Consider the following 17,123-nt stretch of genomic DNA (forward strand, 5'->3'; position numbering starts at 1 on the left):
TATCACAGGTTCACCTGGACAGGTAACAGTCTGTCACAGGGATACATGTAGAGACAAACAATCACACCTACAGATTATTTAGGATCACCAGTTAACCTCAGCATGTTTTTGGACTGTGGGAGGAAGCAGGAGAACCTGGAGAAAACCCACACATGTACAGGGAGAACATGCTAACTTCATGCAGAAAGATCCCATGTCCAGGCCGGGATGCAAACCAGGGATCTTCTAGCTGAGAGGCAAGAGTGCTAACCACCAAGCCACTGTGCAGCCCAGTCCAAAAACATGCTGAGGTTAATTAGTGATTCTAATTGTCTGTAGGTGTGAATGTGAGTGTGATTGTTTGTCTCTATATGCAGCCCTGTGACAGACTGTTACCTGTCCAGGTGAACCTGTGATAGACGGTTACCTGTCCAGGTGAACCTTCACCCTCAGTCAGCTGGGATAGACTCCAGCCCCCTGCGATCCTAATGAGGATTAAGCGATGTATAGACAATGGATGGATCTTTCCCTTACATTCTTTGTGACACTCTTGACTTCACTTCATCAGTCTTTGGATGCTTGTTTTTTTCGTACTCATGTTTGCCTGCATGCCACTGCTCACGTACGCATTCACTTTGCATTAATCTGCTGTGCAGTGACTTAATTACAAAAGCCAATAAATGGTATTTTTATGCAACTAGCATTGAATTCGCTCACTTTAATACATCTTGTTTAAGTTAGATGAAAAGATTCTGATGTCTGTATGATAAATATGAAGCTACAGTTAGCGGATGGTTAGCTTAGCATAGCATAAACATCTAAAATAGGGAACAAAATTCACAGGCAGCTCTAAAGCTCAAATATATCTAGTTATTTAATCTGTGCAAAGATGAAATGTAAGAACAGTGTTATGTGGCTGTTCAGAGCTGGACTGTTTATTGGTGATGGTGCAGAAACTTTCTGACATGTAACGGTGCAAATGTTGTCATTTTACTCTCTGCATGAAAGTAAACACGTGCAAATTCAGTTCTGGAAGAAGCACGCAGATACTTTATTTAAATATCAATACAGCAACATAAAAATACTGAAATACAAGTAGAAACCCTGTGTGAAACATCCTATTTAAGTAAAATGCGTTAGTATTAGCAGCAAAATGCAATTAAAGAATAAAGTCAAAATACGAAGTTCTGATATTATTTTAATAGTGAAGCATCAGTGTGTGAGCAGCATGTTGCTGCTGCAGGTTTAAACTACTTTATATACAGTTTTGTACACAGGAACAACAAATAAATGGAAGAAGAACTGCTTACACAAAATACTCATCTCTTATCTGTTGGATAATTTGAACATTTGCTGAAATTAAACCGTGTGAGAAGTTTAGAAGGAAACAAAAATCCATTTGATGGATCCAGAAACACCGGAAACCACTGGATTAGGCTTTAACAGTGCAGCTTGTGCAAAAATCTTCCATTTAAATTGAACAGCATCTGTCAAGTAAATGCAACGGAGTAGAAGGTGCAATATTTAAACCTGAATGTAGTAAAGTAGAAAAATGGGAATATTCAAGTAAGCACAATACTAGAGTAAAAATATTCAGTTATTTTCTTCCACTTCCATTAATATCAAAGTTACAATGAAAGCATGAAGGTGAAAACCACATATTCACTCGTCTCATAATTTGACTCTGACAGTGTAATAAATGATAGCAGGAGCTCAGTAGTGTTCCAAAGTTCTACCCGACTAGTTTTTAATTTTATGACCATGATACTCGGGTTTTAATCATTAACAAACAGCTGTGTGTTTGTACTTGACATTTCATTGCTGTTGTTACTCATTTATGATGGCATTAACAGAACATACACAATGTCAAAAAGCCAATTTCTTCAAGGAAAACGTACATTTTATACAAAAAATAAAGTTTACAGATGGGTCTTGGCCTCATTAAAAATAAAAAACAAACAATATTTAAAACCTTTTTGCTCACCGTGATTCAAATTCAGTTTGTTCTCAGTTTACAGTTTACAGTGTCATATCATGTACACAACCGATCAAAAGTTTGGGGTCACTTAGAAATGTCCTTAATTTTGAAAGAAAAGCAGTTTTTTCAATGAAATAAAAAAGAGCATTTTGAATAATATAGAGCAACTTTAACTATTATAGAGCATCTTTAACCTTTTACTAATATAGAGCAACTTTAACTCATTTAGAGAAACTTTTACTAATGTGGAGCAGCTTTAGCTAATATACAGCAGCTTTAAGTCATGTACACCACCGTTCTAAAGTTTGGGGTCACTTAGAAATGTCCTTATTTTTGAAAGAAAGGCAGTTTTCTCAGTGAAGATAACATTAAATGAATGATAAATCCAGTGTAGACATTGTTAATGTGGTAAATGACTATTGTAGCTGGAAACAGCTGATTTTTAATGGAATATCTCCATAGAGGTACAGAGGAACATTTCCAGCAACCATCACTCCTGTGTTCTAATGCTACATTGTGTTAGCTAATGGTGTTGAAAGGCTCATTGATGATTAGAAAACCCTTGTGCAGTTATGTTAGCACATGGATAAAAGTGGGAGTTTTCATGGAAAACATGGAATTGTCTGTGTGAGCCCTAAATTTTTCAGCGTCTTTGAGCTTTTGGAAAAGCGCTTTATAAATAAAATTTATTATTATTATTATTATAAATTTTGAACAGTGGTGTATATTAGTTTAAATAAGCAGCAGTTCACTCTCTGCTGACACAGAACACAAGACGTACAGAGTAGATGGAGTCCAGCATGTAGACGATAGCGTTGAAGATGGTCATGAAGGTCACCACCAGCAGTTTATCCCAGGGACAGGGCGAGCTGCAGTTACTGGGTCTCTTATTGTTGCGGAAGCTGTACAGTGGCCAGATCACCATAGCCGTCATATACATCACAGCTGCCAAAACGTTGTAGACGATCACCAGCTTGTCAAAGGAGAACGGAAAGCGAAGGGTCAGCTGTCCGAGGGTGAGCAGGCTTATGAGGAGGGCAAAGATGAAACACAGCGAGTACACGGCGACGCACCACTGCAGCCCCGGAGACCCCGAGTACTGGCCCGTCTCCAGGGACATGAAGATGAGGCAGGCGAAGAAGGTCTCCAGCATCTTCATGATGCCGGGCAGCGTGGAGAGGAAGCCGCTGGTCTGGCCGCTCGGACGAAGGCGAGTTATGACCACCTCGCCTGCGTACACAGCAAAACACACCCAGGACACCACGGAGGCGCCGATGGCCCGGTGGCAGATGCTGCAGGTGAAGAAGATGGGGTAGATGATGGAGGCGGACAGGCACAGGAGACCCGCCAGCATGGCGAAGGCAGCCGTGAAGTCATCCCAGGCGAAAGGCACCTTGGTGCTGAGCGTGGTGAACTCCAGGATGAGAATGCAAAGGGTGAAGAAGAAGCAGAAGCACCAGGTGAACATGCACCACGCCCAGTACGGAGACGACACATAGCCCGCTGTCGCCACCAGGATGAAGCACATGCAGGTGAGAATCGCCGCCATGATCCGCATGATGCCCACTGGCTGGGTGACGGAGTGCAGATCCACATGGACCATGGCTGCACCGGAGGAGTCTGTTGGCCCTAAATGCAAACAAACAGTTCTGTACCGTGGTCAGTGCGTCCGTCTGCACAGCGAGGCCTTGATGTTCAGACCCGGTCCTGAAATGAAGAAATCCATGAAGGCAAAAGCAAGAACAGGTGTGTTCTTGGAAAGTGAAACTCAGGTGTGGTGGTGGATGTTCAAACAGAGCATCCTGGCCTTATCTGTGCTGTTTATGGCCCCCGTCCTGCTCCAGTGATTGGATACTGGTTGGGCGTTACATTCGACACAAACTGGACTCTGGTCCTCAGCACAAGCCCAAGTATAGAAGCAGTGATGGCAGTTGGTCATATCATAAGGGCAGAGGGAGGAATAAAGCACATTTTTATGGAATAAATATAACTAAACGAGTTTTGTTGAGCCAGAAAAAGATCTAACAAACTACAGAATGATATTTGAGTGTATTTACTGCAGCACTTTGGTCATTTTTCAATACATCAAGATTTAAATTACACATAAGAAAAAGTAAAATCAATGTAAATCATAAATATTATCAATATTTTACTAAAAAAAGAAAGAAAAATCACAGTTCCACAAGCAGTTATGTAACAGATGAGGAATATTTGTCCTTTTCTTTACAGTCTCTTCTACTTGAATCTCCCTCAGTCAATATATCAGTTTTTTCTCTGTTTGTTTTTTCTCTATTTACATAATTCTTATAATTAACTCTTCACATTTCCTTCCAGCGTGACTTTGTGGAGTTAACGTCTTCCAGAAATGGTCAAAGGTTCTGTAACACCCGAGTTTGTTCATGGTTATCGTGGATATAATTAAGATAAGCAAAGCAGGATTTAATCTTGGATAATAACTTACCTGCTTTTGTTATACGGTTAGAAGACGACTAAACATACAAACATGTGAACCGTCTCTGCTATCTGTCATTTTCTACAATCCAAAAATGTGGAGTTACAGGAGGGTGAATGTAATATTGTAAGAGGTTTATCTTAACTTTAAATATTAATCAGTCAAATAAAATAATGCAGCCACTCTGCTAGGATAGCAACTTGCTATAGCTTTAATAAAAAAAAACATTCCAAACTGTTAGATGATATCTCCATATATTGTTTAGTTGGAACAAAATCAAAAATATTGAGCTTCTAATAATAAAATGCAAAGAAAAGCAACAAATTCCATCATCTGAGATTCTAGAACCGGACAGAGTTTACATTTCATTTTCTTTTTACAGTATTTTATTTTAAAAATAGTTAACTGCACTATTTGGGACTTTGATGTATTTATTTGGTAGAAGTGTCTTTTTACAGTGAAGCAGAAATCTGTAGGTTTGTGACACCATCAAGAAGTTTCTATGTTCAGTAACATCCTGCAGTTCCTTCAGATATTCCTCTACTTGTCTCAGTTCTACACCATACATACGCATTTAAAATGTGAACATACTGCAGACATTGACGCCTGCTATTTGAGTCTGCATTGTAAAGAAAATGTGAGTGGAGTTTTCACATCCTATAGCTGCTGCACACTTTGACACACCTTAGCAAACATCACTTATTTCACCTTTAAGGAGGATTTACTCAGTCATGATTGTAAACTGTTCCTGAGGTGATGAAACAACCACACTGTGAAACCCATGGCGATGCAAACATGCACATGAACCTCACTTTCATTGCATTTTATTCATATTTCACATGAGAACAACAAGCATCTGCACCAAATTAATTATGAATGTGATTGAAATCATAGAGGAAGAAAAAGAACAAAGGGAGGAGAGTGGAGCTGCTTCTCTGAATTTAAATTAAAATCTATCACTATTTTACACTATTGTTCAAAAATCTGGATTCATCCAGACAATTCCACATTTTCCATAAAACTCCCACTTTTATCCATGTGCTAACATAACTGCACAAGGTTTTTCTAATCATCAATGAGCCTTTCAACACCATTAGCTAACACAATGTAGCATTAGAACACAGGAGTGATGGTTGCTGGAAATGTTCCTCTGTACCTCTATGGAGATATTCCATTAAAAATCAGCTGTTTCCAGCTACAATAGTCATTTACCACATTAACAATGTCTACACTGGATTTATCATTCATTTAATGTTATCTTCATTGGTAAAAAACTGCTTTCCTTTCAAAAATAAGGACATTATTCAACAAGTGCATGTTGGGATTATCATGAAAACAACTTTGAAACTGAATGTGCTATAAATTCTCTCGTTCAAGCTGACTTTTTATTCAGCTGTACGGCTGACGAAGAAGACCAGCCTGAAAGAGTAAACCGTGTCCACGATGTAAGCAATGAGGTTCAGGTAGGTCATGACAGTGATGACAACTAACAAATCCCAACCACAGAAGACATTCGGTAGATCGCAGAGGCTCGGTCTGGGATTGTTCCTGAAGCTGTACAGCGGCCAAATGACTGCAGCAGTGATGTACATCAGCACCGCCAGCACGTTACAGACAATCAGCACTTTGTCAAATGGTGCAGGAAAGCGAGTCAGCAGGCGGCAGATGGTCAAAATGATGACAAGGATGGCAAAAATGAAGCAAATGGAGTAGACGGCCACACACCACTTGAGCCCTGCGAACACGTAGTAGCCGGTGTAGTCCAAACAGATGAAGATGACGCAGGCCACAAAGGCTTCCAGAACCTTGAGGAGACCTGGGACGGTGGAAAGAAACCCACTGATCTCTCCAGGCTTGGCTCGAGTCAAGATAACCTCTGTGAGGTAAACGATGTAGCAAAGCCAGGAAGTGACTGAGGCACCGATTTGTCTGCCGCATGTCTGGCAAGCGTAGAATCTGGGATAGACGATGGATGCTACCAGCACCTGGACGACAGGAAGGTTAAAAGTTAGTGTGAAATCATCTTTTCTTTAACCTTATAGAGCCCAGCGTAGCGCCGACGCTATGGTTGCATATTCATTTTTGATTGGTGGTAGATTTGAAACCAGATGAAATAGATCCGTCATTCTCTTTGCATATAAAATCTGGGGAGTCAGGTGAACATTTCACACATTCACCAGATCTCAAAGCTCTTTTTGGTTGCAGTAATGGGTTCATAAAGACACACAATAAAGAGCACACAAAAATCTTTAGGAACAAGACCATGGGGTATTGTGCAACTATTTACAAATTTGAGGGATACAGCTATGCTGTTTCTGTATTTTGAAATACACTACCAGTCAGAAGTTTGGACACACCTTCTCATTCAATGATTTTTATTTAACTATTTTGCATATTGTAGATTAATACTGAGGACATCAAAACTATGAAAGAATACATATGGAATTATAGTATAAACAAAAAAAATGTGAATCGTCAGTATTAATTTACAATGTAGAAAATAATACAAATAAATAAAAAGCAGTGAATGAGAATGTGTGTCCAAACGTTTGACTGATAGCGTATATGTAGAAAAAACAAAAACGATTTTTTTTAGGGTAATTGCACTTTTAAGCAATTTATTGTACTAGTTAAGACATAAATCAATATATATTATTACAACTTGGGATATAAGGGTGATATTGATGTAAAGCAAATAAAAATACTCTCAAAAATTCCACTACAGTACATACAAATGTAAGAATATGAAAAGAATGATAGGTCTTAAAGCTTTAAGGTACTCTCGAGTAGTCCGTTCACCCATTTGGTAAGATACAGCTATGAAAGAAAGAGATTGTCTAAAAGTAGTAAACTCATACTTCCAATAATATAAATCTAAAAACCAGATCAATTTGTTAGCAAATTCATCAATGAATTACATTTTTTTAGCTGTAGATACTGTTGAGAAAAGTGTACAGATGATTTTAACTGTGTTCCTTCGTGTTGGTAAATGCTGCATATATTTCTTTCACAGAAACTAGAATTTCACATCTATAGTGACAATAATGTTCAGTAGCCATGCAGCAATATGTGGGTCATTCCAGAACTGGAGGACATTTTACATCCCACCCATCAAATTTCTAATAATCCATGTACAAAATACTAAAATGTGCAATTGTTGTATAAATGTTCTTGTCCTGAGACCAAATCTGGAAAAAAATAGGAAAAAAGAATGCTTGAAAATATTTTAAAATACCAAATAAGTCTGGAGTTCCCCTAAAATGACATTTTTCTCTTGTCCCACCCCCTGATGACCAAACTGAATCTCTAATAAAACAGTTGAAATGAAATTTAAATTTCCTTTTTTGGTATTATTTGTTTCATTGATGTCTCTTGTAATTGTGGGAACATTTTTTAATCAACATAATATTTTAAATAATAATTATTATACATGGAACGTGTGTCCTACAACATATAACCTGTTGATGTTTATGTCCTTTACTGTCTCGCTTTTGTCATTTTGTGTCTTGTTTCTATCATTTTATGCCTTGTTTTTGTCGTTTACATCATCCAACAGTTTTCCTAAAGAATGGGTAGAGCAAAGCTATGTCCTCTCTTCTATTTTTTATCTTTTCATCCCATTGTCAGCCTTGATTGAATGTCTCACTCTACCTCATATTATCAGGATCAGACTAATTCTTTGGACTGTTTTCCATCAGTCAGTTTGTCCTCTTGGTCAGCAGTAACAGCAGCTAAATATCTAGCTTCTACTGCTGAGAAAAAGATCACATTAGCATGGATTAGCAACCCTGTTACTGTGATTAGAGTAGGGTTAGCAAACAACACAGAAAACATGGAATAAAAATGCTACCATTGATGTGGAAGCTGAGCCAATCAATACCTATTATTGATGGATATGGAGCAGAAAACTGTTAAAGAGCAGGTTATTTTTTCAGAAATGTCCTCCAGTTCTGGAATGACCCATGCATAGACAGAGATCAGACTTGAGTGATAGTACACACCATGAGGCCGGCCAACATGGCAAAAGCGGTGGTGAAGTCATTCCAGGAGATGGGCAGCTTTGCACTGAGACTGGTGAGTTCCAGCACGATTATGAGTATGGTGACGCAGAAGCAGAAGCACCAGGTGAACATGCAGTACGTCCAGAAGGTTTCAGTGGTGTAGCCCACTGATGCCACCAAGCTGAAGGTGATGCAGGTCAGGACCACCGCCAGTAGCCGCAAAATGCCCACCGGCGTTGTCACTGCCTTCAGGTCCAGGGTAACCATCCTGACTGTGATCCTGGGCTCAGTGGTTGGAAGTCAGAAGTAATTCGCTTCTCTGTCCTCACCTTTCGATTTTATACGTTCGTTCTGTGGTTTTCTGAGCAGCTCTTTGGTCTTAGTCTTTGCTACTCGTCTGGTTGAGGCTTAAATGTGGAAGAGGTGGCCGCTGCCTCGTAGCCTCCTTATCAGAACTTCCTCACATTGCTTTCATCAAATTTTCCATGTGCAAGTGCATAGCAGAATTATGTGGAGTGTCTCTTGGTGGGTGCAGCTGTCTGTTGGTTAACTGCACTGCTTATCAGTTTTGTGTGGGAGGCTTGGTCAATAGAAGCATTCTGATATGACTACAGAAGTCAGGTATTACAGGAACTACACCTATGACGCAGTATTCATACACGATGCTTGCTCACTTAGCGACTCAATAGCTTAAACCTGTTAATGTGTTACACGAGGAGACACTACAGAGGAGACAGGTGAGATTAATAGAAGGGCAAGGTGAAGTAGGAGCAGTGATGGCTGCTGGAAATGGACTTCTGTACCCCTATGGAGATATTCCATTAATAATCAACCGTTTCCAGCTAGAATAGTCATTTACCACATTAAAGTTGCTCTAAAATGAGTTGAAGATGCTCCATATTATTTAAAGTTGCTCAAATATGAGTTAAAGTTGCTCTGTTAGTTCAAGTTGCTCTATATTAACTAAAGTTGTCCTGTGTTAGTTAAGGTTGCTCTAAAATGAGTTGACGTTGCTCTAAAGGAGTAAATGTTGACTGACACTATCATTCAAAAGTTTACACTAGAATTACACTATGTTTAAAGATAATATTTGTCCCTCAGTGAAAAATAAAAAGCAGGTGTGAGATGCATTTCCAAACAACTTCTGCACTTCTGCACAACAACTGCAAATGCGTATCTGACATTTATAATTCATTTAACTTGTAAATGTTACATTATGCAAAAAAGTCGAGTGAGTGGTCAGTGAAGTAAAGCAGCATCCTGTAAGACCGTTTTAACTGCTGACAAACGCATTAAAAGCTTGGATAATGTGGGTCATTTTGGTGCATTTTTGTGTTGATAACATGGTTCCTGCACTTTGAGACAGAGACAAAAGATAATGCTGACTCATGTTAAAGCTTGAAACTGTTCTTTCAGGTGTGACTCAGCCTTTCAATGTATGAGAAAACATTCTGTATTTTTTAAAGACATTTCGCTGCATGAAATTCACGTTTTCTGGGATTTGTGTGGCATTTTATATTATGAAAGAGAGGAGAAAACCCTGCAAAATGAAGTCAGTTCAAAGTTGTGTAAATGCCGAACATAATCAATGAACAAAACAGGGAGATTAACTTGTTACGATCATAACCACTTCTTCTGTGGCGGCTTGTACATTCACTATTTCTGTCTTCTGTCTTCTTTGAGGAAATAAAACATTTTGTAAAAATAAATAGTTGCTTCTATAATCAGTTCTAATAGCTGTCAGTGCTGGATAAAATGAGATGAATAGCGATATTTGAGATTATTTATTAGCATACTGATAAGATAGAGTTTCTAGGCATAGCCCTCAAACCACAAAGGAAACAGTAAATTACTTTGATTGTTATGAAAACTGCCACACTCCCTGATGTTTACGCAGAGAACACAGATTAAACTAAACTTGACCCTGCAGGAAATTTCTCACTAAACTACACTACCGATCAAAAGTTTGGGGTCACTTAGAAATGTCCTTATTTCTGAAAGAAAAGCATTTTTTTTCAATGAAGATAGCATTAAATGAATGATAAATCCAGTGTAGACATTGTTCATGTGGTAAATGACTATTGTAGCTGGAAACAGCTGATTTTTAATGGAATATCTCCATAGGGGTACAGAGGAACATTTCCAGCAACCATCACTCCTGTGTTCTAATGCTACATTGTGTTAGCTAATGGTGTTGAAAGGCTCATTGATGATTAGAAAACCCTTGTGCAGTTATGTTAGCACATGGATAAAAGTGGGAGTTTTCATGGAAAACCTGGGTGACCCTAAACTTTTGAACGGTAGTGTACATTTAGTTTTTTCTGCATAATGCTGATCATGTCCACCGTCTTAGCTTAGCGTGCTAACATTCAGTAACATGCAGGTGTGGCTGATGGAATGGGGAGTATAGTGGAGGTAAGGTGAGGCTAAGGGTTGAGGGGTGTGTCTCGTGTTGTGCAGGTGGTTTGTAGAGTCTGAGGATGCATCGATGGGTGACAAGGCTGCTTTTGATCTTGTTGCACAGGAAGAAAAGCTGAATTACTCTTCAGATTTCTTAAATTTCATAAAAGCCCAGAGATGTGACTGTCATGGAGGCACTTTGGGAAACTTAAGGGTTGTATACATTTAGTCCACACAGAATAACACAGAAATATATACAAATATCCATGAAAATGTGTGTTTTCTGGCATAGTTAGTGGGACTAACCCAGGTGTCATCTGTCAACATCTTCCTCACAGCTTAAACCTTTCTGGTAAACCCAGAACTTCTTTCTTTAGAAGTCATAATAACAATTTTGCATGTGCAGGGTTAAGATATTAGCCAGAATTCAGCATTTTTACATGCATCCTTTAAAAGTAGAGCTATAGGGAGACACTCATAGGTCACAGATGACCACAGTGTTCTTACTAATCATTTGAGATTTTGAGAAACAACTTTGTTTAAGGATGACGATTACCTCACTGGTTTCAGTCAGGTTTTTATGGTTTTCTATGTCCTCTTGCTCCACCATCTGAGTGGTGCTAAAACTGCAGATGGTTTGGGTGTGAGCTGATACTTCCTCCTGTATACAGTGGTACAGTTGTATTGTATGCACACCGGTTTTAGGAAAAGCTGATGTGGATGTGAAGCATTCATCACAAAACCCAATCAAAATTATAATCAGCATCATCAACTGTTTGCTGTTGTAATATGTTTTATCAACTAGGATGGATTCTACTGGATTTTCAACACAGAGCATAGCATTATTGAACATAAATCATAAAGTTTCACTGCAAAATAAAAGGCCGCATTTTTATACCCTTAATACTGTTGACAAACAGACTGGATTATTCTCTTCAGCCCTCCTCTCTGCCTCTTCACCTTCGTTGTTATCTCCTTCTTGACCGTTCCCACCTTATCTTTCACCCTTGTAAGACCATTTATTTAAACAACACTCAAGCAGAATGTGCACTGTGACAAGAAACTGGAGTGAAAGACTGAATGCACAAGGAAATACACAACAAGGCGGGGAGGGGCAGAGTCCATTAGAGTGCTCTCAGGGGAGGTGAACATTTCTATTGAACACTATTGAACATAGTGGAAGTAAGAACATTTCCACACCAACTTTGCACTGTTGTGTGGAAATGTTCTTACTTTCACTATTAAACAGCCGTGAGTTCTACTGTTGATTTCTTACGATCATCTCTGAGTTTGTTCCAACCACATTTGTTCTCCACTATCCTTCAGGTTTTAATGATGTGTTGGACGGTTCTTAACCTGACTTTAGTCGTTTCATCTTCTTAGTTGTTTTCTTTGCTTGATGCAGGCCCAAAATGTGATCCTTCTGAGACAGATTAACATCCTTTCCATGACCACAGGATATGTCTTCCAACATGGTTGTTTAAGAAACGAGAAGCTCCTCACTGCATCAGCTGGGGTTAAAGAAGTTGCAGCTGAAACTTATTCACCATTGCAGTAATTATCCAATGAAAGGCCCTTACCTATCTGCTTAGTTAAATCCAGGTGGTGACTTTGTAAATGTTCGAAGAAACCAAAACCATTCTCCTTTTGTTGTCTGACTGACTGGACTCCTCCCATTAAAACACATTTAAGATGGTTAAAGTCAGTCAAAAATGATGGATTAAAGTGATGCACATAAAAGCCCAAAGTCTCTATTTAAGGGCTGTACGTTAACTTGATTTATTGTATCTGACTGAACCAATAAACCTGTGGTGAACTGAACACTTCCTCTCTGCTCTGCTTGTTGTGTATGGCTAGAGAAGTAGACAAAAAGAGAGTGCTGGGTGTCAGTGGGCTTAGATTATTATTTGTTAAATCGTTTATCCTTTTCCAAAACAGAGTAAAAATTGTATTTTTTAAATGTACAGCGTAAGGAAAATGAACCCTTCTGTGGCATTTCATAAATGCAATATAATATATTATATGAATTTTAAGGCTGTAATTAATGACATTTTGTTTGTGACTCAGACTGACCAATCAGTAATCTAACCCGAACCCTTACACTCACATGCATACAGTGGAGCTTTGTTCACGAGGCATTATTGTGGCGTATTACAAGAGCTAAAGTACAATCCTTTTATTGCACTGATGACTAGGTTCATTCTGCAGGGCTTCCTGTGTGACCAACATGCTGTGAATCAATTAGAGCATCAACAGGATCACATGCTGTCATTCACCACGTTACTGCATATGTAGGATGCCATACCGTTCAGAACACATTTTGAAATAGTTTTCTGTCTGTTTTCAGCATTCAGTCCAGAAAAGAGACAAGTAGACAAGCAACAATAACTCTGCCACGTTTCTTGGAGTAATAATAATATTGATACCAGGGTTGGTATTGATATTGAACAATACCAGTGTAATGATATTGATACTTTAGTTTCAGTTTCTCTCCTGTATGTCTGCACTGATGCAGCTTCATCAAACAGACGACCTGGATGTCAGAGTTCCTCCTGGAACAGAGCAGCAGCACTTTGCTCCTCTTGTGGTTGGATGTTTTACCATCACGTGACTCAGTGGCGCCAGACAAACAATCAAGTGGGCTCAGCTAGTTCCACCACATACATCATAGCGGTAGAAAGTATAACTTTAAATTCTTCTTCTACTGTCTCTGTCAGTCTGTTCCAGTCTGATGTGTAAAACAAGCTTTTTAGCTGGAGGCAGAGAGGGAGAAGTCCGACTGAGACACAGCTGATGATCAGACTGCATTACAAAGACTAGAGCTGTAGCAGGGCTGCAAAATTAAATAGTCATTCATCATAACCATGATTTTAGCTTCTAACTACTATATGAAAACAACTGACTGCGGTTTTTAAATTTAAAAATGTGTTCTGCTCTTAAAAGATGTAGTGAACTTACCTGTACTGTCAACTTTGCTCATAGAAAACTACATATGGATAAAATTAGCTGCTTTCATCTTGGACTAATCTGAAATGAGGACACTTTACCTCACTCTTTTCAAAGTAATCTTTGCTCACACACCTGTCTGAGCACCGCAGCCACTGACTAGCATCAGTCTACACCGTGAGGCGTTTAGGGAACATCTGTAAATGTAGTGTCTATGAGAAGCTAGTGAGGTGTTTTACCTGTAACCAGGTGGGACCGGGTGGGACCGGGTGGGCGCGAACAACTGACAATGTCTGTCACACTTTATTATCAAAGACAATAACCATAGGGGGGGAAAAAAGATCATATTCAACATTACAAAAGTAATGCTGTGCAGAAAATTTTATGTAAAAGAGAATTTCCTATTTCAGTGACAGACGTATTGCACAAATATTGACCAAACTGTTAGAAGAGAACACTGTTTAAGGAGGTTATCCCTCACATTGGGATTTCATCGGCATCCCAGATTCTTCCTCCTGACCCACAGAAAGCTTACTCAGAAATTAGTCTGATCCTTAGACCTTGTGAGCGTTTACAACCCCATCTTCATTCCAGATCTGGACCATATACAGCAGCACCTGACCTTTGTTCTAAACCTACCGACTACTGAAAAAGTTAGTCTGGAGTATCGGTATCAGTATTAGCGATACTGGCCTTGTATTTAGTTCATTTGTAGGGTGTGGCTGTGCTCAGTATAAAAAATTTGTCTTGAAGTTGGCATCTTCCTCCTTGACGCCTTTCTTTAGAGGTTTCTGGAACAGATCCAACTGGGAGGAAACACCTGCATAGCCCTATAACTTGCTGGAGGGATTATATGTCTCATCTGGCCTGGGAACTAGCAAGCATTTCTGGGGAAAAGAACATCTGGAAGGCGTAGCCTTCTGCCAAACTCCCGATAAGTATAAGATAAATGAACAAGGTGTCCCACAAGGCTCAATTTTGGGACCAATGCTGTTCACTTTTTATTGCTCCACCAAAGAACACGGTGGAGGCATGTGACGATTGACGAATGTTTGTCTGTTTGTCTGTCTGTCTGCTTGAAACATTGCTCAAAAACGGACGAACGGATTTGGATAAAATTTTCAGGGAAGGTCAGAAGTGACACAAGGACCAAGTGATTGGATTTTGGCAGTGATGCCGCTTATAGTCTGGATCCACGGATTTGTTAAAAAATCTTTAACAAATATAGCGGCTGGCATGGCGTCACTGTAACCATGACAACAAGTGAACACTATGTCAGCTGCCTGCTAATGATCACATGATTATGATCCTACTACAAATCCACCACTGAGGAATTATCAGGAACAATACAAGGAACAACTGACTAAATTGTGGGGGTGTTTCTGAGTCCCATCAATTCCCGCCGCCCGCTACGTATTTAGGTCACGCGATCCGTGATCCATACATAACGTACACATGCAGAACACACACCTGTGCTCAGTGTAAGGTGATTTTGTTTGTGGGTACATCTATATTAAATAAACACATTCTATGGTGCCATGATTTCTGATCATCAATAACTAATAAACAAATGCTGCATTTCTGACAATGCCATATGGGGAATGAACAGCCTTGGCGGAGGACAGCGCTCTCTGAGTCCTTTTCTTGTTTGAATAAGTGTCTCCTCTATTGGTCTTAATGTGCATCTTTATCCTGATGATACAGTTTTGTACATGAGTGCAGATGCTGTATTGTATTCTTCTGTCTAAACCCTTCAGCACTGCTTTGTTAAAGTTGTAGTCAATGAGCAGAAATTTCTTCTCAGTGCAGATAGAGTACCTAAATACATCATCCCATCTAGAAACAGAAATATTGCTCCTAACAATCTGGCCATCTCTGGGAAAAATCTGTGAATTTGAATAAATAAGGTTGTTTCTTATCATGTGTTCACATTGGTGACTAAGTTCCTTTAATGGGAATGAATCATGTTTCCTACTGCACTGTGATAAAACACTTAATGAGGCAACTTTTCCATCAGTGCTGGACTGTGGTGATGTTTTTTACAGCCATGCATCAGTGGTGACTGTTCAACCTTTGGACTCTGCATTGTGACTTATTACTTGGAATTATTATAATACACATCACAGGATGGCCTTTGCTCTCTGTTGGGAGTGATAAACACTGGGTTTTATTTTTTTATTAGCCTCTTTCTGTTTTTATGCCCTTATGTTACATAATTTCCACAAATAATGAAGGCCAATCACGCCCACATTATTGTTTTACAGTTTTGCAACCTGGAATGACCTGCAGAAGTCAGTCCTGGTTTTTGATTTAATCTTATTATTTTTGCCTTTTAATAATGTTGTTGTTATCCAGGTTTCTTATGTGTGTGTTACTCAACTACATTTAAAAAGAATCTCCAAAATCATACCCCAGTGTACTCGGAGTTTAAATCAAGTGTGGATGAATGAACAACAACATACAACTTTCTGTGTGGACTGAACCTTAGAACTGGTTTGGAATTCCATTTCTACACTCTCTGTATTTGTTCCAGTCAGTGTGAAAGGTCATAAAGCTGTGCAGCAGATCTTAATCAAATGATGTAAAGATTTGTGTAATTTGGCAGCTTCAGCTCCTCCAACTTCATGTATCCTCCTCGTATTCCTCACAGAAGATATCAATAAAAGCCCATGTCTTTAGTCTCCATGCGTTGTAGAACGAAACAATAATGTTGGAATTATTGTGGCCTCTAGTGGTCCTGGATTATTAAAAGACCATCATTGTTCTGTGGAAGCCCAGAACCTTCCCATGTCCAGCTGTGGTGTGTCAGCGCTGCATTCCAGATGTGACTGATAGTGTTCTTGTGTTCACCCCGTGACCTCTTGGTATCTTCAGCACCATCCTGCATGTCAGCAAGTCTTGTGTCTGTGTCATGTGTTTGGATGATTCACGCTCACTCAAAGTGTGGTAAAGAATGGTTGGAAAGACAAGATTGTAGAGGAACTCACAAATATTTAGAGCTGCGAAAGAACATGGCACCTTTCAGTGGAATAAACCTGTGCTGAGAGGATGAACCACAGAAGAACTCCTCACTGAGTTCATGGAAGGTCAGCTGTGTCCGGTTACAACAGAACCCTTCCTGTTTTATTCCACTTCTGCTTGAAATTCTGATTCACATGATGATTGACACGTCTCACAGTGATTTGCAACATCATGAATGTGATGCAGAAGACCTCAAACTCTTGAATGGTGGTGTAGGTCAACTTTAACTCATTTACAGCAACTTTAAATAAAATAGAGCAAATTCAACTACACCAGAGCAACTTTAACTAATAATATCAACTTTAGCTAATATAGAGGAACTTTAGCTCATTTTTGAGCAACTTTA

At 39.2% G+C, this 17,123-nt stretch overlaps 2 protein-coding genes across 2 annotated transcripts; both read right to left on the reverse strand.

Annotated features, from left to right (window-relative positions):
- Nucleotides 1-1,159: 1,159 nt before the first annotated feature.
- On the reverse strand, nucleotides 1,160-5,064 carry LOC111569028 (myeloid-associated differentiation marker-like). Its single transcript, XM_023270958.3, has 2 exons — nucleotides 2,662-5,064; nucleotides 1,160-2,592 (listed from the first exon to the last, which is right to left on the reverse strand). The coding sequence occupies exon 1, from the start codon at nucleotides 3,558-3,560 to the stop codon at nucleotides 2,706-2,708; it is 855 nt and encodes a 284-aa protein (XP_023126726.1). The 5' UTR covers nucleotides 3,561-5,064; the 3' UTR covers nucleotides 1,160-2,592; nucleotides 2,662-2,705.
- Nucleotides 5,065-5,217: 153 nt separating this feature from the next.
- Nucleotides 5,218-8,953, reverse strand: LOC111569026 (myeloid-associated differentiation marker homolog). Its single transcript, XM_023270957.3, has 2 exons — nucleotides 8,411-8,953; nucleotides 5,218-6,394 (listed from the first exon to the last, which is right to left on the reverse strand). The coding sequence occupies exons 1-2, from the start codon at nucleotides 8,675-8,677 to the stop codon at nucleotides 5,795-5,797; spliced, it is 867 nt and encodes a 288-aa protein (XP_023126725.2). The 5' UTR covers nucleotides 8,678-8,953; the 3' UTR covers nucleotides 5,218-5,794.
- Between the last annotated feature and the right edge of the window lie 8,170 nt (nucleotides 8,954-17,123).

Source organism: Amphiprion ocellaris, chromosome 19, assembly GCF_022539595.1.
Source record: "Amphiprion ocellaris isolate individual 3 ecotype Okinawa chromosome 19, ASM2253959v1, whole genome shotgun sequence".
In the NCBI taxonomy this organism is placed as follows: domain Eukaryota; kingdom Metazoa; phylum Chordata; class Actinopteri; family Pomacentridae; genus Amphiprion; species Amphiprion ocellaris.